The following is an 11,987-nucleotide window of genomic DNA, read 5'->3' as shown; positions in this document are numbered from 1 at the left end:
TTAAGTGGAAACACATGTTTGAATTCAAGAATTCAAATTGGGCATCCCACAAACTAGATTCCATTCCTGATCACAGGCTAATGAGGTCTCCGAATTACTAAACGGAAATAATTTTTTTCTAATTTTCTTCTTTAGTTCAATAGAAAGTATTTTCCTGATAGACAAGTGTCCGTATAGGATTTGGATACTCGCTCTGGAAACACCCCCTCCCCCCCCCCGCAAAAGACAAATACAGGGCAAAGGGAGGTTCTTCCTTACAGCAGAAAGCTGACTGATGACTGATCAGCATGGACGGCCTAGAGTTTGGAAACCATCATTTGCAACCATGCAGACTAGCAAAAATCGTCAATGGACACTAAATCTAGGGAGGACATTTTGAGGAGCAAGAGGATATTTACAAGGTCTTAGTATCTCCACATATGGAAAAAATTATGAACTACGCAGTAGAAAAATCTTAATAAAATCTTAACTGGCTTGGCCTATAGGATCACCACTGTGTGGCAGATGGATACTGTATGCCTCAGGATGTGAAACTCTGAGAAGGACACAATGTATTTATGCTATGTAATTATACACATTAATTCCAACAGGGAATGAAGGCATTATACCTCAACCTATCAGAAGGAAACATCAGACCAAGCCAAAATGAAAAGTGTTTTATTAGTCAAACATGTCAATGTCATAAATGACAAAGGATGAGGAACTATTCTAGATTAGACAGACATGACAACCAAATGTAACATGTGATCCTAGTCTGGATTCTGTAGGGGAGTGAAGAAAATACTAAGAGATGCCCTTAGATCAACTGAAAAAATGTGAATACAAACTAAGATTAGTAAGTATCTAGGAGTAAATGTTCTTGATATATGCAACTTACTCTAAGATGGTCCAGAAAAAAGCTATGTGTGCACATGCACGCACATGTTGGAAAGGAAAGGGATATAAATGATAAAATGTGGTAAAATATTAACACAGGTGAATCTGGGTAAGGTATATGGGTGTTCTTCGTACCATTCTTGCAACCTTTGTGTAAGTTTTGAAATTACTTCAAACATTATTTAAAAAGAAAAAAAAAAGAATATATACAACTATATATGGCTATTCAAATTCAAATTGACTTAAGTTACATAAAATTAAGAATTCAGTTCCTTGGCTGCACCAGTCACATGTGAAGTGCTCAGTGGCCACATGTGGCTAGTGACTACCATATTGAAAAGCAGATTACAAAACATCCATTACTGCAAAAAGTTCTACCGTATAGCACTGTGGGAACTTAAGGGCAGGGCAACCTCTGGGAAGTAGCCATGGAGGAGGCAGGATGGGGCTTCTGGGCCTCTCCTCTGGGTGCTAGCTGTGAGCACCACATTTTGTGAATGTCCACTGGACTGCACATACATGCCTTGGGAGCTTTTCAATATACATGTAAGCTATCTCAATAAAATTTACATAAGGAAGTTACCTGATTGCAAATGTAAGAATACATCTGGTAAGATACAAAATCCCCTCCCGTCACAACTACAGATGACAATGACTTAAAGGATATTTGTATTAAGACCCAGCAATAAAACAGCTATCAGATATTAAATGCCAGATACAATACCTGCTTTGCATAAATTATCACAATTAAACCAGGTGCCGTGGCTCATGTGGGCCAAGGAGAGAGGACTGCCTGAGCCCAGGGGTTCGAGACCAACTTGGTGAGACCTTGTCTCTACAATAAATTAGAAAAAATTAGCCGGGTGTAGTGGCTTGTGCCAGTAGTTCCAGCTACTTGGAAGGCTGAGGCAGAAGGACTGCCTGAGCCCAGCAGGTTGAGGCTGCGGTGGCTGTGAGCATGCCACTGCACTCCAGCCTGGGCGACAGAGACTCCAACTCAAAAAAAAAAAAAAGTCACAATTAATCCTCAGACCAACCAGTTTTGTGAGGCAGATGTTGTTCTCCTTTTAGAAAAAACTGAGGATCAATGATTTACTGCCTGCCTCTAGGCCTGTGCTTATACTATGCTACATATCATGAATGTTAGCACTCACACATAGATTATACCTTGCATCAATCTAAAAACAAACTTACTATTTCACCAATTATCTAAGCAAACCAGAATTTAACATGCAAAAATATATTTTTGGCTCACATTACTTTAGTAGCTATCACACAAAATCTGTAAGTCTGATAGTATAAAAAAATCCAAATGAAAACATTTGCTGAATATATTATTTTCACTAATAAAAATACTGCTACCTCCTAAGTGTTTACTATGCATATTTAAATGAACTTCAGAGAAATAAATTATTTTCTTTTTCTTTTTTTGAGTCAGGGTCTCACTCTGCTGCCCAGGTTGGAGTGCAGTGGCACAATCATGGCTCACTGCAGCCCTGACCTCCTGGTCTCAGGAGATCCCCCAGGCTCAGCCTCCTGAGTAGCTGAGACTACAGGAGTACACTACCACATCCAGCTAAAAGAAATGAATTATTATTTTCTTTCTTTTTTTTTTTTAAGGGATGGGAGTTTCATTATGTTGCCCAGGCTAGTGTCAATTCTTAGCCTCAAGTGACTCTTCTACCTTGGTCTCCCAAAGTGCTGGGATTACAGGCATGAGCCACCATGTCTGACAAATTCTTCTTTATACGTTATATATACCATATACATATTCACTCCCAACAGACTCCATCGTGTATGAAGGAAGGCAGATATTATTCTGAAGGGTGTGTGAAAAGGGCATGGTGAATGCTGCAACTAGCACCAGAGGTAAGTAGGTTTTTCATGAGCCTCTTCACATGGGATGCGAGGTTTAGGCCCAAGTACATGTGTCTATTAACAGCATGTTTGGGGATATCTAATAGATTCCACTGCATCCGCCAATTTTTCTGCATTCTTTTCTCATGAAAAAATAGTGAACTGTAGAAGGAGAGAGGAAGAGTGGAAGAGAGAGATAAAGAAAGAAAGAAAGATCAACAGCCCAGAAGCGGACCCATCCTCTCCTCCACCCTCCTGTGTGACCAGGGTACTCTGAAGCACTCACTCCACCTCAGGAACCAGTCTCCAGTCTCCACCCCTTCTGCGTGTCCCCCATGTAAGTAAAAGATGACCAGTTTAATGAGAAGGAAGACCTGAAGTCATGCATACAGGTCAATTTATTAAGAGAAGCTCGATGCGCTTTTATACCAAGCTCTACACCTGGCTTCCAGGAAGAAAGGGATTAGGACAACAGTTCCAGGTGAAATGAGACCTGCCTGTCAATAATCCCCTACAAAACAGGAATTTTTCCCAGGAGGCACACTAGCACCCCCCGACACAGCTGAGACAACAACCCAGGAAGGGATCTCCAGGAAGGCTGTCCCTCTCCCTTATACACCTCCCAGCTATTTGTCCGCATCAGGGTTATCTGGGCAGTGTGATTCGGCATTTAAATACCACCAACTATTTTTAAAAGTAAACTGGCTGTAGGTGTAAGGGAGGTCAAAACGAAAGACCTTCTCAGCAGGAAACCACCAGAGGCTCGGGTGGTCCCCAGATCACCAACCCAAGAGCTGCCGGTCCTGTGGGCCACCACTGCGCTGGAACGGTCTCCACCCAATCACCCTACAAAAACCAGGGCAGCAGCATCTTCAGGGAAGAGTCAGACACAAGTGGGAGCAGCTCCAGGCACTCCAAGGACCTTTTCTCGCAGCTGCTGTGACTCTGGCTTAAGACAGCAGCATGGGGGCACAGAGTCATGGATGAACTCCCTCCCAGCCTGGTGACTCCCTCCCAGCCCTTGCTGATGTGCTGAAAATAGAGGCCCACCCCCACCCCGTCTCATTTCCAGTGGCACACCAGCTCCCAATTCCCATGATCCCCTTGTGAAGCTTCCTGCTGCTAAACCAGCAGGCGTCTGATGTCCAAGCAGGTGTGGGTGCCCAGCTTTCGAGGGAAGGCTGCAGCCTCCAAGGCACATTGCCCACCACCTGGGGTGGCTCCAGGGTCACTCTGACCACCAGATGTTCTCGTTTTCTTGCTTTCTATCTCTGTCAGATTTCCTCTACTTTCTCTTCTACTGAACTTTCTATTTTTTCTAGTTTTTATGCTTCAAGGCCCTGTTTGTTCTTTAAATATTCTTTTTCTTAAATCTGTATTCTGTTCTTGTTTCATCATATTCTCTGCTCTCTCTTGGGAACTGGAGTTCCTCTCTGCAATCCTTTGCGTCTCTCAGTCTCCGCTTTTCCTAATACCAACAGGAAGGGGACACACCTACCTGTATAGGGTACTCTCTGGGTCCTGGATTCCCACTGCTTCTCTCACTCAAGGAGTTTCTTTGGGGTCCAGCTGCCAAAGCCAGGTAGCAGCAGGCAAGGCTACAGAAGGCCATCTGGTGGGTGATGGGCACTGCCTGAAATCACCCCAGCCCACAACCAACCACAGGAAAGGGGCCCAAGTTACAACACATGCTCTGAATCCTGCTTGTCAAACTAATCTGTGGTATCATTCTTATGTCAATAAAACTCACTTATTTCTAACCAAATATAGTTTTCACTTTAAAAGTACCCATCTGAGATTGGGATAAGACTGGCTTCTTATAAAATCTGACTTCAGCCGGGCTCGGTGGCTCAGCCTGTAATCCCGGGCCTTTGGGAGGCTGAGGTGAGTGGACTGCCTGAGCCCGCAGGTTCAAGACCCGCCTGGGCAACCTGGCGAGACCTCATCTCTACAATAAATAAAAAATTAGCCAGGCGTGGTAGCGCGCGCCTGTAGTTCCAGCTACTTGGAAGGCTGAGGCGAAAGGATCGTCGGAGCCCAGCAGGTCGAGGCTGTGGTGGCCGGGAGCGGCCACTGCACTCCAGTCTGGGCGACAGAGTGAGACTCCAACTCAAAAAAAAAAAAAAAAAATGTTTACAGTGGATCATCCAGGCACTTAGTCTGAATAATGAGTTAATTTGGGGAAAAAAAGTTTTTGAATTCCTTATTTTCATGTCTACTGTGCCTAGAGGTCAAATGACTGAGCAAAGCTTCATTAAGAGAATGAAGAGACAACTTTCTAATTTGGAGGAAAAAATGAAAAGAATAAACTATCAGAAAGGTGGTCAAATTAATTTCCCTGATAAATACAAAAAAACTTACTTCTCTATTGTGAATTAGGTAGTTCTTTCAAGAAGTCAGAATATAACGTCTAAATGTTAGAAACCATAATAATTGATAAAAGCAGGCAGGCAGGAGGGAGTACTGCTCACAACCTCATGGCACTAAAGTAGTGACTGTGTCCTTTGGGGGCAGCTCCTGTGTGTCCTGGGACACATGAGCCAGCAGGCGGTGTGGGGCACAGTGCCATGGGCATCAGCACCTGGCCTGAGGCAAGGCAACCACCTCTCTGGCCTCAATTTGCTCTGCTAGCAACAAAGTAACCACATAGGAAGACTGAACAGCCCTTCTTTTATGGTGCCATCACTCCAGAGAGGCGGGTCTGTGTCTGTGTTTGCTTACGAAAGTCTCCTGACTGGCTCCAGAGGCTTGGCCTGAGAGCAGGGCCTACAGAAGAGGAGAGTGCAAAGCCACAGAGATCACGATGGCCTTAAGCTTCTCAACAGTAACATGGAAGGTGGAAGACCCAGAAGTGATGCCTTCAAAGTCCCCAGGAGAAGGTGATTTACAACCCAAAACTCCACACTGGATAAACTACCAGTCACACATGTGGGTGGAATAAAGACACTGATCTCAAAAAAATTATCTTACATGCCCCCCTTTACAGAAACCACAGGATAATATGTGCTACCAAATCAAGAGAATTAACCAGGAAAAAGGAAGACGGGATCCAATCCCAGAGGAGGGAGGGAGAACACAGAATGAGTGCAGTAGAGTAACATAAAGAACAATCAACGCTGAAAGGACTGGGAAAGATGGAAGATGCATCTCCAAGGAAAAACACACAGAGACGGCCTGGTATGTCTGCACTCTGGACCTTGATAATGTGGCCAAAATACCTGGAGATAATTAGTGATAGCATCACAGAAAAGTAAGCTAATGAAAAATCAAGGCAAATATTAACTCCAGAGAAAACAAAAACGGATTCAAGTATAGTTTTCATGCACCACAAGGCTCAGCTGTAAGTTACCTAGTCATAATATTATAAACACTGATTTAATCAAAAGTTATTATTTTATTAACTGAGATGATGTGGGAGAGGGAAAAGAATTTGAAAATATGTGTGGGTGAGAGAGAAGTAATTATGTGAAAGAGTTAAATCTTCATTTTAATAGATGTGACCTAAAACGAAAGAAAGAAAGAGAGAGAGAGAGAGAGAGAGAGAGAGAAAGAAAGAAGTAAAATTAGCAAGATAAACTTGTTATTTAGAAATATAGAGGTAAATCCTGGAAGAATAGCTAAAAAGTTTATAATAGTTACCTGAGCATGTGAAATCAGGGTTGGCAAGGCTGGGCTATTTTTTTTTTTATAAGCTCTGAGGAACTATTTGACCTTGAAAAACCATTACCATATAATTACTGTGATAAAAATACAAGTAAAACTAGTTTTTTTAAAAAATAAAAGCAAAACGAACCATACAGGATGGAATCTTCAAGTCTCAGAACAAGATGAAAGCAAACATACGAGTTCAGTGGCCAAGTCACTGGGGAGCTACCTGCCCAGAAAAGGCAGCAGTGGGGTCAGGTGAGCCAGAGGGGCGGCTTCACGCTTCCCTCCCACTGACATGCAATTCTAGTCCTGCATGTCACCAGGGCATAAGCTTCTCTTCCTCAGCCCCATGTTCCCTTTGTGTTTCATGGGGTGATGCCAGCTGTGGGCCTTTTATGGGTCAGCGTGGAACAGAGGCATCCAGACCCCACATGAACACCGGGGAAGGGCAGGCATCTTAGGGAGGGGGCATTGCAGGGAGAGGCTGAGTCAATATCATGTAAATAAAAAAATAAAAACCTATGGTGGCTTCAGTTGACAGAAGTTAGACTGCCACAACTGTCACAGTAAAAGCTGAATCAGGGATGTGCACAAATCATCTATGCTGTGTCAGATCAATGTGTGGAAACACTACCTGCAGGGCTTCTTGGGAAGGACTGGACCTGGGGTCTGTGACTCAGGGAACTCTGAAAGGAATACTTCAACATGCTAATGCAGTTTCCATCACTATGTCAGAAGGCACATACCTGTGGACATAATGCAGCTGATGGATGGAGTCGATGGCCAACACCATCTCACCAATGTAGAATCTTGCCATGTCTTCTGGAAGCTTGTCTTCAAATTTACTAAGCAGGGTCAGCAGATCACCACCCACATAGTAATCCATGACTAGGTACTGCACATTGGAAAGAGAATGGAAAGAGTGCCACATTTAGTCACCACCAATCTGACAATTAAAGGTTAAATTTCCACCGTGGAAGTCCTTTGACTCTTCAGCTGTTAACTGATGGTGTCTCAGTTGTTCTTTTTTTTTGAGTTGGAGACTCACTCTGTCACCCAGATTGGAGTGCGGTGGCTGCTCCCGGCCACCGCAGCCTCGCCTGCTGGGCTCCAGCAATCCTTCCACCTCAGCCTTCCAAGTAGCTAGAACTACAGGCGCGCACTACCATGCCCGGCTAATTTTTTGATTTATTGTAGAGATGAGGTCTCGCCAAGTTGCCCAGGTGGGTCTCGAACCCGCGGGCTCAGGCAATCCACTCACCTCAGCCTCCCAAAGCGCTGGGATTACAGGCTGAGCCACCGAGCCTGGCTTCAGTTGTTCTTAAGTCATCCGGGATCCCCCCAGAGCACATACCCTGATGTGTGCAACACCGCTGTAATGGTAAGCTATGCCAAGAACAGACTTCAGTAACACATTTATAATCAATGGAATGGCCAAAGAGTTCAACATTGGAGAAGACACTAAAAGCTAGTGATCCAAAGGAGAAGCACAATTAACAGTTCATCAAACCCTACTGGGTTTAAAAATAATTCTCAAGCTCCTCACGGCACTGAGGCAGACACTGGCCCAGAGGATGGGGGAAAGTATCTACATCACACATGTTACCAGTAGTTCTTACAGGAAAGATGGCATCATAGAAGTGGAGAGATAAGTATGTAGAGGTTCACTCCCACACAAAAACCAGAAAGGCTACTGCTTTAGTAGAAACTAAAGTCCAGGAGGAAAAGTATTTTCTGCTAGTGGGGTGAGCCCATCCCTCCACTTGCCAGTGGGCAGGCCACATGCTGGGCACGGGAGACACCAAGATAAGACTGCACAGCGTTCCACCTGTGCTGGAACGGCTTCTCCCAGCAGCACACAGAAGGCTACGGCCATGAAGTCCAGGGTCTGTGGAGGCCCCAGTGGGGGGTGGGGGGTGTCTCTCAGTGGATCAGAGAAGCCCAGGACAGGCAAGACCATCACAGCCAGAGTCAGGGTGGCAGCCAACACCTCTACTGCTCGGCTGCTAAGCCTCAGAGAACAGGCGGCCTCAGCCTCACAAAAAATTGCCTTTTTCGATGCTTATTTGACTGTCCTGATCCGAACAGCTAATGTCTAACTCATCAACACAGGGAGCAAATTCTGCTTCACTCAGCCAGGGGAAGAGCCTTGTAATCCTTACCAAGAGCTCAATAACAGTAACAGCTACTAGTCATTGTGTGGCTGCTATATCTACACCCAATGCTCCACCAGCTCTCACCTAAGGTACAGTCAAGATCTTGTCTTACACAACAGATCTGAGGACACTCCCCGAGCAAGTGACAGGGCAAGGACCCAGATCCAAGCAGCTGGATTCTAGAGCCCACCATCTCCAACCTGACATTGCAGCCTCCTAAGGAAGGAAACCTCTACCCTGGTGAGCTTGTCTGAAGAAGGGAGTGGGTCCCGCCAGAGCTCACGAAGCGAGAAGCTTCATCTCAGGTTCCTGTTTTCACGTGGAATCTTGACCAGAAATGCTCTTATCCTGCTCCCAAGACTTTCCTCAACTGTCACCTCCCCTGTGAAGCCTTCCTGAAGTCTCCCTGCCCATCTCAGGTGCTGCCCCTACCCCTTCCATCACCTGTGAGTCTCAGGGCAGGAGCCAGTGCTGATGCTCTTCTATCTCCCCACCTCTCGCCCAGTTCCTGCTAACCAGAGAACTCTCAGGGGACACTCCCTGAGTTAGCTCTTCTGTTGATTCGCTCACTCGTTCTTGCAACAGCGAATCTGTTGGCACTTCCCTGAGCAACAGGGACACTGGTAGGTATAAGACAAGCAAGGTCCCTGCTTGGTGAAACTCACGGTGTGTGGAAGGAGAAACCACGGCAAGCCTAGAGACCACACAGTGACAGGTAGAGCAAGACCACAGGCCACCCGGCTCAGCGATGAAGCCAGGGGTCACCGAGTAGAAGCCTGAAGGGCACCCTGGGATTGGGCTCCAAAGAGGCGGCACACTGGGGAGATGGGATGGATGACCATGGCCAGCACCTGGAGAGTAGGGCCCTGGCCACAGTGGGGGCTGCAGCTCCACTCTAGGCAGCAGGGCGATGCAACCCAACAACATTTAGACGCCTTCTCTGTTGGGAGTTGGAGGCGTTGTGTGTGAAGGAGCAGTGACCAGGGAGGCCAGTGGATGCACACTGGAGATTCTGGAGGGAGAGGCCACAACAGCTATGATGGATGCACACGAGGTGAGGGGAGAGGAGGTAAATGAATGGCCAAGACCGCAGGCCCCGAAAGAAAGCAGGAAGCCCAAGTAAGCCCCTTATCCAACTGGTCCCCAACTGTTTCCATGTCTATACAGAAATCCAAAAAGAAAAAAGGATACTAGAGCAGTGCTCATGACTGACGGTATCCTTGAAACAAGTTTGTAAGAAAAGTAAACTGCGGCTGCACACGCTGGCTCAAGCCTGTAATCCCAGCACTTTGAGAGGCCGAGGTGAAGGGACTGCCTGAGCCCACGGGTTTGAGAACAGCCTGGGCAACTTGGCGGGACCTCGTCTCTACAATAAATCAAAAAATTAGCCATGTGTGGTAACATGCACCCGTAGTTCTGCTACTTGGAAGTCTGAGGCGGAAGGATTGCCTGAGCCCAGCAGGTTGACACTAGGGTGGCTGTGAGCATGCCGCTGCACTCCAGCCTGGGCGATGGAGTGAGATACAATTCCAAAAAAAAAAAAAAAAAGAAAGAAAAGAAAAGAAAAGTAAACTGCAAGAATTCTTAAGGCAGATAAGTAGAAATTTAACTTCTGGAATAAGAACTAGAGCAAATCTTTCCACAGGATTCCGAGTTAGGTCAATGAGGCAACGCCCTTTCAGTTCATGGTGAAACAGATTAAATTCTTATAAAATTCTAAGTTAAACACCTATAATAGAAACAAAGGAACCCACATCTCATGTTAGAGACAACTAAAACCTGCCTGCACACGTGCCATTCTAATGACCTCCAAGGACGGAAGATGTTGCCTGAACACACCTGCTCACAAGTGGCAGGTATGCAGTCCCAGAAGCTGGACCCACAGTCACATGCTGGAAAGCTCAGCACCCCTGCCCTCTTCCTCTCACTCTTAATTTCCATGGACTTCCAACTAGGTAACTCCAGAAACTCAAGACAACGTCATCTTCACTGGGATTCCTAAGGTGTTAACTTGTAATACACCTGGTAATGCCTCACATTTCAGACATTAGTGCACTATGCTGACTTTGGGAAAATATCAGAAAGAAAACAGAAAACATTCTCTTCCTTGTACAGATCCATGCTGCCTAGCACTCCTCAGAAAATTCACTCCGGTTTATCAAAAGAAGAGACGGCCAGGCTCAGTGACTCAGCCTGTAATCCCAGCACTCTGGGAGGCTGAGGCAAGTGGATTGCCTGAGCCTGTGGGTTCGAGATCCATCCAGGCAACTTGGCGAAACCTCATCTCTACAATAAATCAAAAACTAGCTGGGTGTGGTAGCACACGCCTGTATTCTGGCTACTTGGAAGGCTGAGGCAGAAGGATCGCCAGAGCCCAGCAGGTCGAGGCTGCAGTGGCCTGGAGCATGCCACTGCACTCCAGTCTGGGCAACAGAGTAAGACTCCAACTCAAAAAAAAAAAAAAAAAGAGGAGACAACCACTTGGGTCCTCAGAGTAGGGACTCTGATCCAGGAAGTAAGGGGTTGTGTGGAGATAGTCCCAGTGTATCAGATCTGGGACCCTGGCTGTTATCTGTGCAACAACCTTGGGCAAGTGACCTCACCTCTCCTTGCTCCAGATATCCTCCTTATAAAATCGTAAAAATCATGAAAGTCTAACTCACTGGGTAGTTGAGAAAACTGACTGGGACAACCCGAGGGCCTGATATGTCCTACGTGTTCAGTAAACATTGCTTGCCCCTTCTGGGGAAGCAAATAAATGTATTTACAAGCCCATTCGATTCTCATGAACCAGTGGAACATATGACCAAGGAGCTTCAGGGTGAACATGTGTGTCAGCTGTCATGGAAAGAGAAAACCTCGGGTAGGTTCCTGCTCTGAAGCTGTGGTGACCACAGCAATCACAGCCCTCTCACTGCCACTGTGGAAACAGCGCCAGCCAGAGGGAGTTAAGCCCAGACCTGCTCCCTGAGTGCAAGGCCCATCCACCCAGAACTCCACAGGGTGGGTACTTTTAAGTTTTGGCAAACCTGAAAAGTCATTGTAGGAACAAAAAGTCCCGAGGTCACTCATGGCCTGAACCAAGGTCTGGCTTCCCCTTCATTTCCAAGCTAGTTGTCTCTCAAGTGTAACTGAGGTGTCCACAGCTATGTCCATGCTCACAACCATGTCCATGTCCACGCTCAGGTCTACGCACGTGTATGGGTCACAAATGATCAGTCAGTACCAAAGTGAGCCCTGGCTCCAGTCAGAAAAATAAACAGAAAAATAAACATGGAAACCTGGAGGTACCTATAATTGTCATAAGGCCCTCAGGGCAGCTCACCCACCGCAGAAGGACTGCAGGCCAGCGGGAGGCACCCTCTGACACGGCCACTGACTAAAACAGAAACATCCACGTAGCTAAATCTCTACAGCAGTTTCTTATTCTTTTCTTTTTTTTTTTTTTTT

At 46.1% G+C, this 11,987-nt stretch overlaps 1 protein-coding gene across 1 annotated transcript in view; it reads right to left on the bottom strand.

Moving 5' to 3' along the window:
• Window positions 1-11,987, bottom strand: part of CDC42BPB (CDC42 binding protein kinase beta) — an 80,852-nt gene that overhangs the window by 57,375 nt on the left and 11,490 nt on the right. Inside the window, exon 5 of the mRNA XM_021710107.1 lies at window positions 7,128-7,276. Within this exon, the coding sequence (XP_021565782.1) occupies window positions 7,128-7,276 (149 nt within the window). The remainder of the gene's footprint in view (window positions 1-7,127; window positions 7,277-11,987) is intronic.

Source organism: Carlito syrichta, unplaced genomic scaffold (genome assembly GCF_000164805.1).
Source record: "Carlito syrichta isolate Samal-C Ts95f unplaced genomic scaffold, Tarsius_syrichta-2.0.1 Scaffold288134, whole genome shotgun sequence".
NCBI classification, from domain to species: domain Eukaryota; kingdom Metazoa; phylum Chordata; class Mammalia; order Primates; family Tarsiidae; genus Carlito; species Carlito syrichta.
This window is presented reverse-complemented; position numbering and strand designations above follow the sequence as displayed.